Here is a 19,400-nt window from a genome sequence, read left to right on the forward strand (position 1 = left end):
CCAACACATTTGCCTAATTATTTCCCTTGTTTCTCTGGTGGGCCAAGCAAACAGTTACCAGCCTGGATGACACTCCAGAATCCCAGACTGCATGCTGGTGAATACACAGAAACCTCCTGTTCAGCTCCCTTGATGTGCTGCTCTTAATGGCACTTCATTTAGCTGGGATTGAATCCTTCAGGCTGTAAATGGGACCCTCCTTTTGGGTATTGTGTCCTTGTCGCTGTATTGCTCCAATTTGCAGTTGCACTCATTCAGAGTTTTCATTGCTCCTTTTCTTCCAACAGCTTTCATTGAAATGCTGATAAAACGTGCCCTTTCTTAGGCTAAACCAGGATGTTTACAAGGGGAAAAACAACCCCAAACAACCACACTGCACATTAAACTCATTATTCTCTGGTCTTCAAGGAAGACTTTATTCTCCCTCTGGATTCCTAGGCTGTAATCTCACAGGACAGGGAGTGCCCTGCCATTTGCATCTCTTGAATGAGGTTTATAGGGGACTGGAAAAGAGACATTCCTGAGGGTGTCAGTGTCAAGTTGTGCATGCAAATAGCTCTTAACCCTCTCTGTGCTCTTCCCAAACCACTCTCTGCTGGGATTGCTGGCAGTCAGACCCTTGAGCCTCCACGCAGAGTATGGGGGAGATGAGTTCATTTCACCCGACAGGATTTGCTGAGGGCTGCATCTCCTCTGAAGAGAGTCAGTAGCTGTTTCTGATGCCGTGTGTTCTGTCTGTCTTCTGCTGACTGTGGTTGCTTTGCTCCTCGCTTGCACAAGTCAGCTGAAGTGAACTAGACTGCAAATATCGTCCCCAAACCTCCCCCAAGAGTCCTGATCTCTCTCTTGGTCTTGCAGCCCTTTCACCGTCAGTCCAGCCACGGGAACCCTCGACGTTGGTGAAGCCATGCAAGTGACAGTGGAATATCACCCGCGGGAGACCGGGCACCATTCCACATCCCTGGCAGTGCACTGTGACAGAGGTGAGTGCTGGGCACTGCACGGGGCACTCACCCTCCATCCTTCCCATTAGCAGAGCCCTTTCTAAGCAGAACAACTTAGACTTGCTCTGCAAACTACTTGTAGAACTGTTCCTTTCAAAGCCTCTGTGTGTTTCAGTGCTCAGAAGTGAGCAAAGAAGGGGCCAAGGCTGAGTCTGTCCCTGTCCTGGATGTGCTGTGTTGGTGTGTGCTGGTCCATCCCTGGGGGCACCCTGGTGTCAGCATGGGTCCATTCTCCATCCTGCACCCCCACCACAGTCCTCTACCAACTCCCCACTGTCCCAGCCACCTGAATTCCCCCTCCAGCAGCACCACCCTGTCCCAGCTTTACCGAAAAGTGAAAACTAGTTAGTGTTTAGGGGGTTGATAAAGTGGATAAAGCCCTCAAACAGGGATGAGATTTTTGGAATCCTGTTTTGCTGGGAGTTGCTGAGTGGAGGAAGGAGGAACCTTGGTTCTCCATTGCAGCGTGGATGTGCAGGGCTGAAGTTGTGTTCCTGGACAGTGCTGTCTGTGACATGTCAGCTTTCCATCCAACTCTCTCCAGTGCAATGTGTCTCTTGCTCACCTCTGTCCCCTAAGCTGCTTCTCTGTTGTCTTGCCACAGACCCCTTTTCTATGTTGCCCTCTACACATACATGTAATTTCTGTCTAAGAACATTTCCAGGCCCTCGGGTTCCTGTTGGATGACAAATCATGACAAATTGTCCCTTATTCCCATTTTCCAGGCCATTCATGCTCTCCAAACCTCTCCCATCTGTCTCCCATTCGATTTCTAGGTTGAGGAACCCCATTCAGTCTTCATGTAAAAGCTGCTCTGTGCTTTTAGTCTGTCTCTCTGCCCTTCTTTCTTTCATTTCAAATGTTTCAGCTTGGTGTTTGAGATCAGAATGATATCGAATATTTCTAGACTGATGTGGCCATGGGTTTGGACAGGGAGGGGATGATGGCTTTCATGGTGTTGATTTTCTAGTGCTTTGTCACATTGAATGTTGTAGAACATTGTGTCTTGTTTCCTCACCTTTGTTCCCTTCTGCCGTGGGCTTCACTTCCCTTGCTCCCCTGGGCCTCCCTCTCTTCACACCTGCCCCCAGGAATCTTTGCTTGGCAGCAACAAGGGATTGGGAGAGGCAGGAGTCTCGTGGGGTGCCTTCAGGAGCCCCTGGGCTGTGACTGAGTGGGGCTCCTTAGAGTCACCTGAATGAATTTGATGCAGAATTGCCTGGGATCTGAGTGGGTCACCTGAGCACACCTGACAAATCTCACTGTAAATACTGTCACCCGGGGACAAATGTCTACAAACACACCAGAAATAAGGTGCTTAAGGTGGTGTCCAGGACATCCTCACACTGTACCCACGGAGCTGCTGGGATTTGATAAATGTACTGATCCGTGGAATTACTTATCCAGCTAAAAACTGGACACTTTCTTCTGTTACCTGTGGTTTGCTCTGCTCCTTGTAATTCCATCAGCGAGGGAGCTGAGCAAAGACTCCTCTTTGCTTTGTTCCAGGTGAAGATACCCACACCAGACTTCTTGGGAAAGCTAAGGACTTCAACATCGGGCTGGACCCGTACTCTTTGGAACTTGGCAAGACTTACCTCACCCTGTCCAGCCACAGAACCATGGCCATCCACAACAGAAGCAACATCACAGCCCGGTTCCAGTGGAAGGCTTTTGCTACTGAGGCAGAGGAGTATCCGCAGAAGATCAGGTTGGTCTGAAAGATGCAGTGACATACAGTGACATACACTGCCCGAGGGTAAAACTAACGCATGGCCTCAGGGGGTGCTTGTGCTTTTGAGTGCTTTAGGGTATTAGGAACAAGTAGGTGTTCCTGCAAAGTTTGCAGGGCAGTCACAGCTCGCAGTAAGAAGCCACAAAGTTGTTCAGTTGTTCAGTTGTCAGTTTGGGAGAGGGGCAGTTTGCCCAGAGACAGGGGAACCAACCAGCAGCACGGGAGGATCATGTGGCCCTGTCCTCCCTTTTGAAGTGCTGTGGCCTCCACCTTGAACCATGTCAGTGACCTCCAGAGCCACCTACTGAGCACATAATGGGGGACACAGAGTAGGCCTGCCGGGAAGCCTGTAACTCCAGAGTATCCCAGCCAATGGAGAAATGGGGGGAACCTGTGCTCCGGCAAAGGGGATAAAAGAAGCTGCAACCTCCACTGAGTTGAGACCTCACTGAGGTCTGTTCAGTGAACTCTCCCATTTATTAGAATAAAGATTTATTTTTTTAGTGAGCTCCTCTGTCTCCTGGCCATTTATGTGAGTTACTTCTGTACAGTCCCTCATTAGCGTGGGGGGCGAGAGTGGCAGTGGTTTTGCCATTCCACGTGCTCAGGTCTTAGTTCAGTGGTTGTCAGGGGTCCACTCTGGGGGTCCTCTGAGGCGAGTGCCCCCTAAATCAATCGTCCTATTTGTGACCCTGCTTCTTGCACTCGGGCAGGTATTCACTTGTTTTATAACACAAGCCAGTGGAAGTTGGGGCTGCAAAGTATCAGGGCCTTCTGGCACATCATGGGGAAATTACTGTCTGTTGATGGAGGTTGAGCAGAGTGTTGCCATCTCGGTGACTGGGAGCCCTCCTCATGCCCAGCACTGCAGGTCAGCCCTGGAGAAACATTTCTGAATGCGCTGTGCAGGGAGCCAGCCATAGGCAGTATTTTTGGTGCAGGGAGCCAGCCATAGCCAGTATTTTTGGTGCAGGGAGCCAGCCATAGCCAGTATATTTGGTGCAGGGAGCCAGCCATAGCCAGTATTTTTGGGGCAGGGAGCCAGCCATAGGCAGTATTTTTGGGGCAGGGAGCCAGCCATAGCCAGTATTTTTGGTGCCAGTGACAGTGTTTGCCCAAGGCTCTGTCTGTGTGCAGCTGGTAATATCCATGACTGTACTTCCTTTCTAACAGTGTTTGAATTTGGCTGGGTGAGGATGCTGTCCTGTTTATACTCCACTGCCTCAGTTTGCTCCCTATGGAGCCTTCTACTTGTCCCCCCACCTGCAGGTTCCTCACAGCCAGGGGACTGGAGTCTGAGGGGGGAACAGTGATCTGCCAGCTGGGAAGCAGCTGTTCCTTTCTCATCTCTTGGTTGTGATCTTAAAACACTAGAATGATTTCTGCTGCAGCTACCAAGTAATGGAGAGATTAACTGTGCCAAAGGTCTGCAGAGAAGGCCAAAAGGAGGAAAAAAAGAAGGTGGTTCAAGGCTAGATGTCCCCCTCTCAGGGCCTCTGTTTTCATGCCCACAAAACCTTTAATGTCACTGAAGAGATGCCACGCCTGAATTCATCAACTGGCTCTGAAAGTGCTCTGGGATGCTCTGGTGGAAGGCAGTGTAGGGAACAGCGCACACAGGGTCAGCTTATCCCTGCAGGTCCAGAAGGGAAGAAACCAAGAGGGGTGCTGGTAACCTGCAGCTGAGAGCCAGCTTCTTCTCCCCTTGCCAGGGAAGCCCTGCAGGCAGTGGGGGGGCTCCTTGATCTTTATCTGCCTCCCCCAAGCAGCTCTGGGGTAGGAAGAGTCAGTTGAGATCACTGGTGGGTTCTCCCTCAGTTTTGGCAGTGGCTCTGAGCCAGGAGGTTCTCTTGAGGGCTGCTGGCTTTCAAAACCTCTCCTGAGCTTGTCAGTGTGGAGTAAAAGCACCTGCCCTGCGAGCGAACAACGAGTGATCCTCTCAGCCCTGTGGGACCCCGTGGCTCGGGCTCAGCCCCTTTGCTGTGGAGCTGCTGCTGCTCCTCCCTGAGCACTTTGCTGCTTCTGCACTTACACTCAGCTCTGCAAATCAGTGGCTTATTAAATGACCTGCTGCCTTTGTTTCTCCCTGTGGCTGCAGGCTGTGTCACAATCTGTCTCAGCGCTATGAGGAGCTTGACCTTTACCACCGCGAGTTGGAGAAGGAGACAGCAAAGATTGAGGCAGACCCCATGCTGTTCTCAGATGACGTTTTCACCATTGAGCCCTTGGTAAGTGATAGCTGAGAACCTCCTCCCCCTCCCTGAATGAGGTCACTGGGCAGATCCCCACCTCAGCTGGCTTGATGTGCCCCGAGAGAAGACATGGGGTTTCTGGTGAGGCTGGAGAGCTTGTTGCAAAAAGCATTGCGACCCTGTGGGCTCCTGGCAGGCAGCAGGAACCTGCCTAAAGCTGAGCTCTGCTGCAAGGGCTCGACGTCAAGGGAGCTTGGTGCGTGTCCTTGCAGTGCCCAGAGGGGTCGGTTACTGTAGGAAGGGGCACAACTTACACATGATGTGTGGGGCTTCCCAGAGGGTGTTGGAGCACTGTCAGTTCACAGACTGACCTGAAGTGAAAAGGAGGCCAAATTCAGCCCAAGGTCATGGAAATGCCAATCCCTCCCTGTAACCAGGACTTACAGCATGTGTGAGTCTCCCTTCCAGTGTCATCTGGGAGCCTGGACACAAGACTTGGAAATGGACTTTTTGAGTTCTATTGCACACAGGGACAGAAAATCTTTTCCTGTTTATGCAAGCAAACCCCCATGTCCTTCCATCAACCAGAGCCCTGACTATGAGTATTGGCACATGTGAGATGAGGAATCCCTGCTGTCTGTGCAGTGCAAAATCCCTCCTCGTCTTGGAGTAAACCCTACAATAATCTCAGCCTCTGCTTTCTTTTAAAATGAGTTAAACTAAGTTTTTCCTTTCCAAGGAAGGGGATCATGTTCTCTTCTTGGTTACTCCTATCGCCCATCTAAGGCCAAGAGCCACCAGTGTCAGCACAACAGCAGGAGGATGTGACCAAGAGCTTGTGTCAGAGCAGTAGGAATGTTGTAGTGTGGGAGCTGATCAGCTGAGCATTGAGAGCATCCTGGGGTTGTGTTGAGCTGGTTAGGGAGTGTTTCCTCGGGCTCTTTGCGTTGTTCACTCCTTCCTCTAAGTAAAGGCTTACAGGTTGAAAAGAAGAAATGTGATACTGGAAGGGAAATGGTTTGCTGTCTCTTTCTGTTTTAGGAGGGAGAGGTTGGGCCACATTGTTCAGCTGAAATCAAGGTGTTATTTAAACCCCGAGAAGCCCAAGTCTACAGAAAAGTGGCCTACTGTTCCATCTCAGGTACAGCTCCTTCTCCTCTTTCTCTCACCCACAGTGAGGGGGAGGTGCAAATACTCTTGCAGCCCACTGGGCTCCCGTGGAAGTGCTGGGAAGGGTCCAAGGTCAGCAGGGCAGTGCTGGCTCATGTCCACTGTCCCTGCGGCTTCCTGGTGGTCTCCCATGCAAGGCCAGGGCTCAGGACACTGATTCCAGAACAATCCAAGCAGTGCATGGATAAGCTCTCATGCCCTGGGTTTGCCAGTATTTCCTCAAAGGCCAAAGAGCTACACAGCAGAACAGCTTTAGGGCACGGGCACCAAGCCCCTCTAGAGCACTGACCTCCAGGATGGCTCCTCATTGCATGGATCCATCATCAGGCAGTAGGAGCTGAGGTAGAAATGTGCTCCCTGAGCCCGGATCACCTCCCACTGCCCAGACAACAGCAGACCAGAGGTGACTGAGCCCTGCTGAGCCCAGGCTGTCTGCAGAAGGACCACCCCTGGCCAGCACCTGCTTCTCTCCCTGCGTGGCAATTGTCACCTTCTGGCTCTCAGGCTGAGGTGTGTCCAGGTGGTGGCCACTGGGCTTGCTGTGCTCAGCTCCCAGGAGTGCTGTCAGGTCCTTTTCTGGGAGCAGTTATCATTGCCCCCCCACCCCGAGTCACCCCTCACAGAGGTGGTGGCTTTGTTGTGCCCACACAGGGCAGGGAACACTCTCAGAGCACAGCGTGGTTCGAGTTCCCCTGTCCTTCTTTTGTATATCTAACCTAAATTTACCCTCTAGCCATTTGTCCCCATTACTCCTTGTCCTATCACTACAGAAATAATGTTTTAAACTCGGCATCGCTTTTTCAGGGTGCAAACTGGTGGCTAAATGGGAAACGAGCCCAAGGGGTGGGTTAGAAATTGGAAGCCAGCCCCAAGGCATATCTCCTGAGGGAAGAGAAGGGTCCATCTCTTCCCCTGGAGCATCAGGAGCTGGTCTCACCCATCTCGGAGTCAGGGACTAGGACTGAGGCAGCCTGGAAAAAGCAGGATAAGTGAGTAAGAATTACTCTACTGAAATGGAAATCTCTCCCCAGGCCGTGAGACCAGGCTGCTCCTGCGCCTCACAGGGGAAGGCCTCGGGCCCTGCCTCCAACTCAGCTCTGAGGAACTGGACATGGGGAAAGTTTTGGTTGGAGAAGCCTACAGCTATGAGGTGAGCAGCAGGGGCTGGGGTGGATCCCGATGGCTCCTGGGGCAGAGGGGAGCCTGGTGGACCTGTGGAATTTCTGGCAACTTGGGCAGTTGTGAGCAGGGAATATTTGACATACTAGTCAAATCTGGGGGGTTTCACAGAATCTGGATCCTTTTCCGGGGTCTGAAAGGTGTTGTCTGTTGTTCATGAAGCCCCAATTCCTGCTTTTTGGCAACCTCCCTTGGAGGTCAGCTGGGATGCTTTCTGCCAAACAACCCCTCAACACATGAAAGCAACACTGGGTCAAAAAGCTGAAGTGTTCAGAGGCTTCTGTTCCAGCCTCAGACTCAGGGCACCTTTGTGCTCGGGCTGTTCAAGAGCAGCTGGAACAAACTGGCTGCATTTGAGCTCGAGTCCACTGCAAGAGAGAGCAACTGGAAAAGGTGGAAAATGAGGCACTGCATCATGCCAGACACTTCCAAAAGCTTTGCCATGGCAGGAAAGGACACACTGAGTTGTTTTCTTACCAAAAGATTGTGCTCTCTCTGCATTTTTGATGCCGATACTTTATTGTTTCTCACTATCGATATACTGATTTCATTACATGAGAAAAGGTGAGTGAGTAGATGATACTGTTAGTGCTGTCCTAAGCAGCTACGCTGCAGGTAAACCTCAGCTCAGCATGGGATCCCCAAGTGCAATTTGTAACACAGGTAACACACGAGAGGAGAGTAGTTTTCAAGTTTCAAGGCAGAGGCTGAATACGGGAATATTTTCAACAGCAACTGCAAAGCTACAAAATGAGGGACATCCCTCTGCTTCTGCCTCAACTGTTCTGACAGGTTTTGCCAGGCTAACAACTGGGGAAAGAATTCCAAAGCAGATGGATAAGTCCATGGCAATGGCAGGGTTTCCCCTTGGCTGTGTAGAGATGTGAGAGAGCAACTCTTTAGAATAGGTGGAGCTGCTGTGCACCTCACATTCATCCTTTCTGGACATGTCTAGCTGAGCAAGGTCTAAGAAACTATCAGATTAAATGAAAAATACAATAACCCAACCGATCTACCCTAGCAGAGCTGGGGAGAGCTTCTGAAGTTGCTGATAGCACCGTTCTGAGGTGTCTTCTGCACGCAATAAACTGGTTGGCTGCCATGGAAGCTGCATGTGTGCTGCCCTTGGACGGGTCAGGCACCCCTGGAGCAGCAGCAGCTCTGTGGGGATTCCCTGCGTGGCTGCAATTGCCCCACGTTGCTCCTCAGGCCGGGTCTGAATGAACTTGGCGATGGTGGCCAGGAGTGACCTGCTCCGTGTCCCTGGGATAACCCAGGAGTGACTCTGCTTGTGTGAAGTTATCGCTGCTTTGCATGAAAACCCAAAGGCAGAACTTGTCTCCTGTTGTACTTTTTTGGCTTCTGCCACGTAGCAGCACACGGCATCTTCTGCCTTTCCAGGGGTTAATGGTTTCTTAGAAAGCGACTCAGCCTTCTGTAAGAAAGGAAGGTTGCTCATGTATTTCCATTTTGCTTTCTTGCTGCTGCAGGCAATGCTGGTTAACAAAGGAGCTATTGATGCTCCCTTTGAGCTCATCCCTCCAACCACAGCCCACGGCTCCTGCTTCACCTTTCTGCCCCAGCAGGGCATCATTCCACCCAACGGGCTCCAGCCCATCCAGATCTCCTTCAGTTCCACCACCCTGGGGGAGTTCGAGGAAGAATTCCATTTCAATGTGACGGAATCCCCTAAGCCTGTGACCTTGACTATCAGGTGAGGAGGGCTCTGGGAGCTTGGTGGGCACGTCTGTAGCTGTCTCTGGGTAATCACCTCTCACCTGCCTCATTTGGTGGTGGAGCAGAGAAAAAAGGTGTTGCCCGAGGTCTTAGTCTTGGCTCTGATGTTGGCATCCCCTCAGTGTGGGGATGCCTTCTGCCCAGTGCAGGTACCCAGGAGCTGGAGTGACTCCTTCCTGCAGGGACCTCCCTCCGCCTTGGCAGGCAGTGGGAAGGCATCAGCTTTGGACAGTTGCTGGTCTGGGATGTCCCCTCTGAACACCCAGCATGGCCCCCAGGGCTTTGGAGATGGGCCAGCCTGGGTGACTCTGCAGCCAGAAGAAGTGGTTCTAAAATCCTCTGTTAATGGTCCCTGCCAAAGGGGCAGCAGCAGCCTCACATCATCCCTGGTGCCCGTGCACGGGCACAGGCCGTGCTCCCAGCTCCTGTGCAGGGAGTGCTCTGGGACCTCCTTTCCACAGCAGGAGGGGACTGGGGTGGGAGACGGGGAGCTCTGCAGCAGCAGGGGCTGTCACAAGGACTTGGGCATCATCCCATGGGCTGGTGCCATTGCAAAAGATAATCCTCGCCCAGCCAAGGGGAGAAGGGGTGATGAAGGAGAGGCAAAGCTCCCTCCTCAGCAGCACAGCAGCACGAGGGCTTGTCCCAGCTAGTCTGAACCACGGGCTGATGGGGTAGTGTGGTGGAGGCAGGAAAGCTGATGCTGGGAGCTCTGGAGCTTTATAGGTGGCTGTGTCTGGGCCGCTGTTGGGAGGCCCTGAATCAAGGTAGGAAAGAAACAAAAGGAATCTGCAGTCCATTTTACCAAGAACATCAGGGAAATGGATAAAACATAACAAAAAGGTTATTACTTTGCAAGAGAAAAGTAGTGAGTCGGCCTTTCTCCTAAGGCAAGGGCACAGAGCCATCTCTGGGTGTGTGTACAGGGGCCTCCATGGGGCCAGCAGCACCTCGGGGGCACGCCCTGCCTGCCGTGGTGCCCTGAGCCCCATCAGCAGCTGTGGGCTGCTGACCCCTTGGCTTCGGCCGCCTCCTGTGCCCACGGACGCCGTGCTGAGCACAGGGTGCGGGGCTGGTTCCACACCCACGGGGCTCTGACACCAGCTCTGACCCCCCTGAGCCGGAAGGACGGCCAAAGGCTTTGCAGTTCCCTTTAACCAAGCCGTTGCCTCCTCTGTCCTCGTCCTCGCAGGGGCCACGTCACCGGACTGAGCCTGCATTTCAGCACAGGTGGCCTTGACTTCAATGACGTCTCCTTTGGTGAGTGTTCCCTGGGCTTGGATGCAGCAGGAGGGATCTGTGCCTTGCCAAAATGGAGCACTTGAACAGAAGAGCATCTGTCACTCGTGCCCTTCCATGGCAGCCTGCAGGGTGTTAACTCCAGGGCTGCTGATGGCATTTTGCCATCGTGAGATCCGAAAGGACCAAAGGAATAGAAAGTCAGTATTTTCTGGTGTCCCTCGTAGTCTCTTCTGCTCCAATCTCCCAGTCCTTGGCAGCAGAACGACCGTAAAAGTCCTCGTCCCAGGAGGGCCCAGGGATGGGACTGCAGGAGAAGGGAGCTTAAGCCATGTACCTTTAGTGTGGGATGTTAATTAGTGGTGTGAGGGCACCTCATTATCCCTGAGCAGGTGGGAAGCCATGGGCTTCTTCTTCTTCCCCAGCAGAAGCCCAGCTCTGCTGACAGAGCTTTTGGCTGAACATCCAGAGCGTCACCATTGAAATGCAGGTTCTGGTTCTCCATCTCAGGCTCACAAAAGGCTTTCTACTGAGATGATCTGCAGTTTAAATGTGAAATCAGTCATGGATTGACTGAAGGGCCATTATCATTCTGCACCCAGGATGCCTCTGTGTTTTCATGCAGTTCATGGACTTTTCAAGAAAACTCATTACCTTTCCTGAGCTGCTTCCTCCCTTCCCTCTATCACTGCTGAACCCCTTCTTAGTTTTCTTCTGAATAAATGAAACAACAAGAAAGGCAGCAGGCACAAATATGGTTCTGTTAGAGGAGATTCATCCTGTTTCCTCCGATTTCATTCCTAAGACCTCTTCAGCTGAAGGCAGCTGTTGTATCTTTGCTTCTTTTAACTGTGCTGCTGGCTGTTGTCTGCATCTGGTGACCTTGGTTTCATTCCGGACTGGGACACCTGTGTTTGTCCTTTTTGTGCCCCTCCTGCCTCCCTGCTGGAGTCACTGCTGGAGCTGGGCAGTGTCACTGTTGATGGGCACAGAGAAGCTCCCTGCTGTGCCTGCAGTTGGTTTTCCTCCCCATTGGGTTCAAATGGTGCTTGGTAAGCAGGCCCTGGGAGATGTCTCCTCCCCACAGAGCTGGCCAGCCAAGGCACCTGTGCACTGCAGAGCAGGCTGTGGGCTGGTGTCCTGGCTCTGCAGGACATCCCCACCAGGTGTGGCTGTATCCCTGGCTTTCCGTTATGGGAAACAAGTCTCACAGCTAAGGTGGTGTCAACTCTTGTGGGCAGCAATGCCAGCCAGTGTGCAGTGTGGCTTGATGTCCCCATTTGTTGGAAAAGGTGAGACATGGTTCCTAATCACTGCTCTCAGAGCAAGCCTCGGGTTTGCCTCCAGTGAAGTGGGCTGTGAGTTGTCCGTGCTCAGTCTGGTTACCCCAAGCCAGGAGATACCTTAAGGATCCTGCCTAAAGAAACTGCATTGGGGTGCTTTGCATCATGTTCCAGTTCCCCATTCCATCCTCCATTTCTTTTGCTGTAGCTTCTCCCCAATGACAACTCAGTGCTTTAATATCTTGAAAATGGTGAGAGTGTTGACAGCGTTAACAGGGAATTTTATGGCTTGAATTTTCAGAGTAAATGGTCAGTCTGGATGCACACTCATCAGTGTGTGGAAATAATTGATGGTGCTGGTTTGGGGCAGTTAGAGAGAGAGAAACTTGTGGTGTTCAGCAGGGCTAAGAGTGGGCATTTCCAAGGCAGCAACCTGGGATCAGTGTCCAAGTGACGATTCACTGCTCGCTGAGCTGCTCCATGAGCTGTCATTCAGATAACAAAGAGCTAAACTCCAAGCACAGTTTCATCCTGCCAGGATATTCACACCAGAAATCACGAGAAGCTTGGTGCCTACATGGCCATTTGTGTCATTTTCCTAGGCTTTCCTCAGACCTTGTCGTGCCGCCTGATCAACACCTCCGTGGTGCCCATCACCTTCCACCTTCGCATCCCTGAGGATGGCCAGGGACAGCCCAGCCTTAGGAGCTTTGATCAAGTGAAAGACAACGCTCACCCCTGCTGGGAAAAAGGCACACTGGCTCCATGTCAGGAGAAGCCAAGGGAATTCAGCATAACACCCCGCACAGGGACCATCCCTTCCCAGGGATCCCGGGAGATCAGGGTATGGGAGCGGTCTGGCCACACGTGGGTCAGGAGGTGGGGCTGAAGCCTCACTGGGCTGTGGGAGGGCTTTAGTGCTGCCGGCTCTCAGCCTGTGCAGGGGGGGATGTGCACTGGTGTGGGAGCTGGGTTACGTGGAATGTTCCTGAAGGAGCACCATTGTGTCTCCAAAACCATAAGCTGGGATCACGTGGTCAACAGAAGCCATTTGTGTGTTGTTTTTGAGCGTGACTTCTTTGACTGAGAACAGGCAGAGGAAGGATGAGGACAGAAGGTGGCTGTTGCAGAGATGCCACTATAAAGCAGTTTGCTTTTCTTCCCGGTCTCATTTCTCCTCTCCCGGGGAGCAGAATGAGTTGTGGTCACTGCAGGGATCCTCAGTGAGGAAAGAAAAGCTCGGCAGCCATGAACTGCCCAGCATCTGCAGGAGCACACTTTGCCCTCAGCTTCCTGCTGAAAAGCTGAACTCATTCTGTCCAAGTCAACACATTTCCTTTGCATTTATGTTATTGCAGTCAAATGAAAAATGGGCCCCTAATTTGAAGACAGTAGTGAGTAGAGCTTTAGCCTCATTATACATGATTATGTATAATGCTTTAATTTAGCCACCTGTGCCCTGACAGCTGCAAGGTGTGTTTAACAAATTCAGTATTGCCAGAAGGCTTATGTTACTCCCAGAGACTGTGCTCTACACATGGGCCAGCAGAAGAATTAAGGCAAAATCCTCCCTTCCCTTACTGCGAAACAAGAACCGGAGGAGACCACACGTGGGTAATGAGCTTTTGGGAGAAGGGAAGTATTTGCTGCTCTTCTCTTCCACCAGGTCACGCTGTGTTCCAATGACGTGGGGCGATACAACTGTGATATGGTGGTGGACGTGGATGGTTTTGGCAAGGAGGTGTTGGCTCTGCACCTCAAAGCCAGGTACCAGTGCTCTCCTTGCAGCTGCTCGTCCTTCCCCGTGCACCTGCCACCAGCACAGTGCCTTGCTCGGGGTTTGCTGGCTGCAGCTCCAGGAGAAGGCTTGCTTAAGAAGCTGGTTCTGCCCAGCTAGGTAGGAGAACAGCAGTGCTTGGAAAGCAGTCTGTGCTGAGAAGCACCCCTGCTCACAGCCAGGCATGGCCCTGGGCCTTCTTCTCTGGGGAACAGGAATGACATTATTTATTGGCCTGGCTTTTGCTGCTTGAGGAGTAAAAAATTCCCAAGGTCCTCCTGTCCTCCTTCCTGCAAGAGGTGGGCTGGTGCTGGGTTCCAACCACACTGCAGCATTGGTCTGGGACACAGTGAGCAGCCTGCTGAGAGCTGGGGTCTGGCTCAGTTAAGGAGGGCCCATGGCAATGGGAAAGGGGCTCATGGCAGGAGTGGGAGGGGAAAGTAGTCCTTGATGTGGCAGGTGGGCTCAGGTTTCCCTGCTTCCCTCTGGCTCTTTTGAGCATTAACGTTCTCAGACTTAACGCAGACGTTGTTGCTGCAGCCAAATTCCCTCCTGTGGTGCTGCTGTGGGTGTCAGTTCAATGACAAGAGGGATGCAGTTCCCTGGTGCTGTTCCCTCTCCCAGGCAGAGCCGTTCAGTCGGTGCCTGGGCTGCAGTTTTGTAACACAGGCGCCAACGGGGACAGACCTGGGACCCGTGGGGTGCAGCAGCAAGGGAGCTGCAGGAACTGGGAGGATGATCACCCACTCCCTAGGGCAGGGGGTGGCTTGTGCCCTCAGCACTGGGCAAACGGCTGAGTTCTCTGGCAGGGCAACAGCACCCTGGGAGAGAAGGGAGTTGTTTTTCCTGAGACACTGGAGTCTTGTGTTCCTTGAGCCTTGGTGAGCACTGACCCTCAATGGGAAGGCTCCCCCAGAGCTCACGGCTCGCTGGGCCTGTTGGGGGAGTCCTTGCAAGCCTCCTTGGGCAAAGGAGGGGCTGAGGCAGCTGTGGGACAAGGTCTGTGCTCTGCCCGGGCACTTGGCAGCCTCTGCAGTGCTGAGTCTCAGGGTTTGCCCCTCCTTGACAAGACATGTTTGAGTGGAAAGACGTGAAAGGTGATTTATCTCTGGAGGGGTATTAAACGTCTGTTGGACAGTGACAAATGTCTAATGCTCCATTGCATGCTCTGCGGGGTGAACGCTCTCCATTCTCTCAGTCTCTCTCATTCCCTCGGGGTCATCTCTTTGCCCAGATGTGTTGTTCCTGAGCTGCGTTTGCTCACCTCCACCCTCGACTGTGGACCGTGCTCTGCAAAGGTCCCTTGCCAGAAGACGCTGACCCTTGTGAACCCGAGCCCCCTTCCAGGATGCTACAGAGTTCTCCCTCAGGTTTGGCATCTCATCCACCTCCTCCTCTCAAATACTGCTGAGGGGTTTATTAGGGACAAATGGGGTTTGGATAAGACCTTGCTGGTTTCTACTGAGACTTAAAGATGTGCTGAGAACAGGATTCTACCTGAATGTCAACTTTAGGAAGCAGCTAAATAGGAACCTGCCTGAATATCAACTTCAGGAAGCATTTGAACCTCTTCAGGAAGCAGTTTATATTCTAGTGTTTGGGGTGTTTTCTTGTGAGAGCTCTTAGAAGGTTGTGAAAAGCTGCTGCAAGGAGGCTGCCAGCACAGGAGTGGGTGTCTGTGGATGCAGCAACTGTTGGACCCTCTGAGGATGCTAATCTCCCCAACAATTCTTGCATCTTTTTTCGTGCCTTTCAGCTTTTTCCTGGGGATTTTTAAAAATTGTGTGTGAGTTGCCGTTGTGGTAGATGTGAAGGAGTTTAAAGTTTCCTCAAAGGTCCCTCTGAAGTTGCACTTGATTCTGTCCCTCTAGAGAGACCGAGAGGCCGCTGCTCTGTGGTACTCCAGCCCCAAGCCGTGTGGGATCATCCAGGGTCACGACGAGGTGGAGATCCCAATTACAGTTGAAGCCCAGGCGGTGGGTGCTCATTCCATCCTGGCGGATATCGCCGTGTTCGGGAAGGAGAGATCCCCACTGGTGAGTGCCAGGGGATGCATGTGCCTTTGTGCAGCTCATCCTGGGGGGGTGGAGTGTACAGGGATTCTTCCAGGGAAAGCAGGGACTTGTCGTATGTGGCTGGTGTGGACAAGGACAGAAGGCATTAGTGGCAGAAGCAGTTTATGCTGGAAAAGAGGAAGAGTGGAGTCCTCCTAGGGGGTAATCTCAGCATATGGTTCATCTAAGCTGAAATCAAGGATCATTTTATTTAATTAATCTTCCATTTTAAATACTGGTAACTGTGGAAACACCTCTTTTAAAATGTCATCTCTCTGAACACAAAGGGAGGATTTCTGGGAACCTTCAGCTTTCTGTGTCAGAAAGGAAGGCTGATGTTTGAAAAGTGGTCGCAGGGAATTAAACTTATATTCAAGCAAATGGAAATGATGATGATGCCAAATCCCCTGGATGGCACCGAACATCTCAGGCCGGGCCATTGCCATTGTGCACTTAAACCAGTCAACAGGAAGGCCGGGCAGTGCAGGCTGTGCAGGGGAGCCTGACTTTTAACAAAGCACTTGCTCGTAACTATCAGGCTGCTTCCCTTAAAGAGCAGGGTTTCTCCCCACCAGAATAACCAGCTGTTTAACTGCCAGACTATTTTTAACTACAGATTTCCTGCAAAACCTTTACGTTTGGGCCAACAGTTTACAGTTTGAAAGTTTCCCAGACTTTAATCTTTTTTAATTTGGAGGGGAAGATGTCAAATGTTTGCCTAAAAGTCCAGCATTTCAACTGGAGTATCATATCTGTCCCTGCAGAAATTACTTGAGTGCGATTGAGCTGTTTAAGCTTTCTTAACTTTCCCTGTTGTGTGGGTTTGTTTTTTTTTAAATCTCTCTTACCTGCTCCCTGGAACAGCAGCTGCATTTAATGTGCACTGGAAAGACGCCGCTTGTCTACGCAAGTGTGAATAAGATAAACTTCGGCAAGATCCGAGCCATACAGGACACTTGCCAAACTCTCCAGCTGTGCAATCAGGGGCTCATCCCTGCAGCCTTCAGAGCAGAGATCGTAAGTGTCTGTGGGGCTGTTTTCCAGGGAAACTCCCTGGTCAGCAGGAGCCCAGGACTTGGATTTTATATGTGAGGTTTCAGAATTGCCCTGTGGGAGAGAGGAGGCAAGAGATTCCACCCGAGGCAAGAGGAGCCTGGCTCTGCAGGTGGTTTTAGCTGGCACAACCTTCAGTGAAACAGTTTGCAGAGTTGTAGGAGCAGAAGCGAGTCTGGATTGTGGTTACAAGTTCTCCCTTTATTTTGGGGAAGGTATTTAGTGGTGCAAGTCACGTTTTTGGAGCTCTGAGATGAAGAGGAGCCTGTGGCCCTTTGCTCCTGAGAGGGCAAGGATTTCCCCGTGGTTTCCTCATACCATCTACATTTGCTTTGTGCCAAACTGCTGTTAATGGCAGAGACCAGGGTGTGAGGTCTGTCCTCAAGCTCCAGGTGGGGAGTTTCCCCCTCCTGGGGGTGAGAGCAGAGCTGGTGCAGCCAGCAGGGCTGGGCTGGCTGGGATGTGCTCCCCGCTGCAGGGGTGGCTGTGAGGGGCTTGGAAACAGGCTTGGGAGGAGGTTTGTTCTCCGTGCTGAGTGGGCTGGACTGCTGGAGCTGGCTGAAAGCAGCCCCGACACGGTGGGCATGGTTGTGTCTGTGCATAAAGCATCAGGCAGTGGGGGAGAGTCCAGGCTCAGCCTCCTGGGCCAAGGAGGAGGAGGAGAGTGAGTTTTCCACTTGCTGCTTTCCCAGGTGTCTGAGGAGGAAACGTTACCTCCAAGTGCGGGATTTCCAGGGCAGCTTTCTTCAACTCCACAGTGAAGTTCTGCTCTCCACCCCTGCAGAGAGCAAGCCACCTCGGATGGGTGGTGCTGGCATGGAAATGATAGTTTTTGCATGCTCATGCCAGGCCGGGACCTGCCGAGCTGTGTCTGTACAGCTGTCCCAGTGGAAGGCCTTCCCTCCCTGCCCAGGGCAGCTTGCAGCTTTCTTACCCCATCCACAGAGGGAAGTCCATGAGAAAGCAGAGGACAAGAGTGCTTGGGAAGGCTGGGCCATGCCCACAAAGCAGTTTTCTTTCTGCTTCCTGTTTTCCTGCCCTGCTATAACCATTTAGAGCTGACTTTTCCAAGGCAGAGGGCTCTGGGACACCTCTCTGCAGCTGATGATCAGTGGGAAGCCAGGGCTTTGGTCCTTCAGGGGCGAGGACTTTGGTGCTGGGCTTTTGCTCAAGTGGTTTTGCAGAGTTAGTCTTCAGGCTCTCAGCAGTATCTTCCAGCTGTGTGGCTGCTGTGGTGGGATTTGAGCAGTCGTGGCTTTCTGCAGCCTTGAGCCTTTGTGAAAACCCAGCTCTGTTGTGGGGAAGCCAGAAGAGAGAAAGTAGCTTCCCTTGGCATACACTCCAAGAAAAGATTGGAGGGGGAATAACCTTCTCCTGAGGAGGAGCATCCCTTGGGTTGGGCAAAACTGAAAAGTCTGTTAAAATGGGTTAAAGGTGAGTAAAATACAGGTTGTATAAGCTCTACTCTTGCCCAGACACAGTAGCTTAGATTTAGGGAAATGAAGGCTTTACGATTTTTATCCTCCTCTCTGTAGTCGTTCCTTTTCTCACACCCCACGAGTCTCCAGGGTCCATGGTTTCCATCCTAAATGCATGTTTGGCTTGTCTTACAGGGTGGCAAATGCTGGAGTATTGAACCCAGGGAAGGAGTGATCCCTGCCAAGGCTGAGGTTCCTGTGGTTGTCACGGCAAACCTGGATGACACAGGGAGATTTGAGGACAGCATGAAGCTGTTCGTTGAGAACAACCTTACCAGTGTCATCCCCATCCAGGCTGTGGGCATTGGCACCACAATTACCATCGACAAACCGTTTGCACCGGAGCTGAATTTGGAACCCCAGTTCAAGTAAGAGATCTCTTAACTCCTGCCTCTCCTCTTGGCTCAGCAAGGAGCAGTTATGCTGTAGGCTTTCAGGCTAAATCTTCTTCAGTGCTCGGGGCCCTGGCTCTGTTTCCCTGAAGCCAGAGTTTCCTTTAGAAACATGTTGTTATGCTCGGGTTCCTTAAATTATTAGAGAGACACCTCTGCCTGAATTAAGGGGCAAATGAGACCATATGCCAGTCAGTAGTATGGATTTTTATTTAACAGTAAATGTGAGGTAGAGAGAGACAGAAAGAAATGGGAAAAAGAGGGAAAGAGGGAGAGAAAGAATGACAAAGGGACAGATTAAGTAGAGAAAATATCACCTCTCCGTGTATTCCATTGGCATCCCATTGATCCTCTTCTTGTGGCCTTCCCGGAGGTGAAGTGTTCTCAAAGTGATGGTTTCAGTCTGGATCCATCAAGGGAAGCCCAGGATGGTGAGGGAAAAAGCCCATGGTGATGAAGGAAGTCCCTTGTGGTGAGGGAAGAGGTGGAAGTACTACATGACCAGTATAAACCTCTTTCTCTTTGCAATAACGACATCAGAAGGGCATCAGACATTATTTCTGGTCCACGTTAAGAGCGGGAAATGAAGATGATCTCCAAGCTATTAATGCCTCAGATTGCTCGCTGAGAGCACTTGACTGCAGGGAAATAGCAGCTCCCATGACCTTTTCCATCTCTGCTTCTCCTCCAGCCTCGTTCCCTGTGTTTTCCGGTTCAACGTCACAAACAAGGGGCGGAAGTTCCAGGAGCTGTTCTGGGGCACAGAAGGTTTCAGCACCTTTCGGCAGCGTCACTCTCTCCCTGCCCCCAGCGTCACCAAGGGCAAAAACGCTTCCCAGAGACCCACCAGCCCCGTATTTAAGCTGCAGCCACGGGGGATGTATCTGCAGCCAGGCCAGACTATGGAGCTGGTGCTGGAAGGCTTCTCCAGCACTGCCCAGGTGAGGTCCCTGCCAAGGGCTGAGCCTTCCCCATCAGGTCCCCTCCACTGGGGCTTCTCCTGCAGCCCCTTGACATTTGCCTGGGCAAATGAGCAAGGGCCTTCAAGACAGTGTTTAAGGCTACAGGTTTCCATGGCAGCACCAGTGGCTTTCCTTGCTGGCCACC

At 51.9% G+C, this 19,400-nt stretch overlaps 1 protein-coding gene across 1 annotated transcript; it reads left to right on the plus strand.

The window, feature by feature from the left end:
* Positions 1-486: 486 nt before the first annotated feature.
* On the plus strand, positions 487-19,318 carry LOC113962001 (hydrocephalus-inducing protein-like; the record flags this gene model as incomplete). Its single annotated transcript, XM_027672802.1, has 14 exons — positions 487-983; positions 2,514-2,715; positions 4,838-4,967; positions 5,973-6,072; positions 7,133-7,251; positions 8,771-8,994; positions 10,210-10,277; positions 12,142-12,383; positions 13,206-13,306; positions 14,551-14,686; positions 15,188-15,352; positions 16,235-16,387; positions 18,037-18,269; positions 18,985-19,318. Coding segments are annotated over exons 1-14 (2,283 nt in total), but the record flags the coding sequence as incomplete, so codon positions are not given.
* Between the last annotated feature and the right edge of the window lie 82 nt (positions 19,319-19,400).

This window comes from Neopelma chrysocephalum, unplaced genomic scaffold (assembly GCF_003984885.1).
Source record: "Neopelma chrysocephalum unplaced genomic scaffold, ASM398488v2 Primary Assembly neopelma1_97934, whole genome shotgun sequence".
Classification (NCBI taxonomy): domain Eukaryota; kingdom Metazoa; phylum Chordata; class Aves; order Passeriformes; family Pipridae; genus Neopelma; species Neopelma chrysocephalum.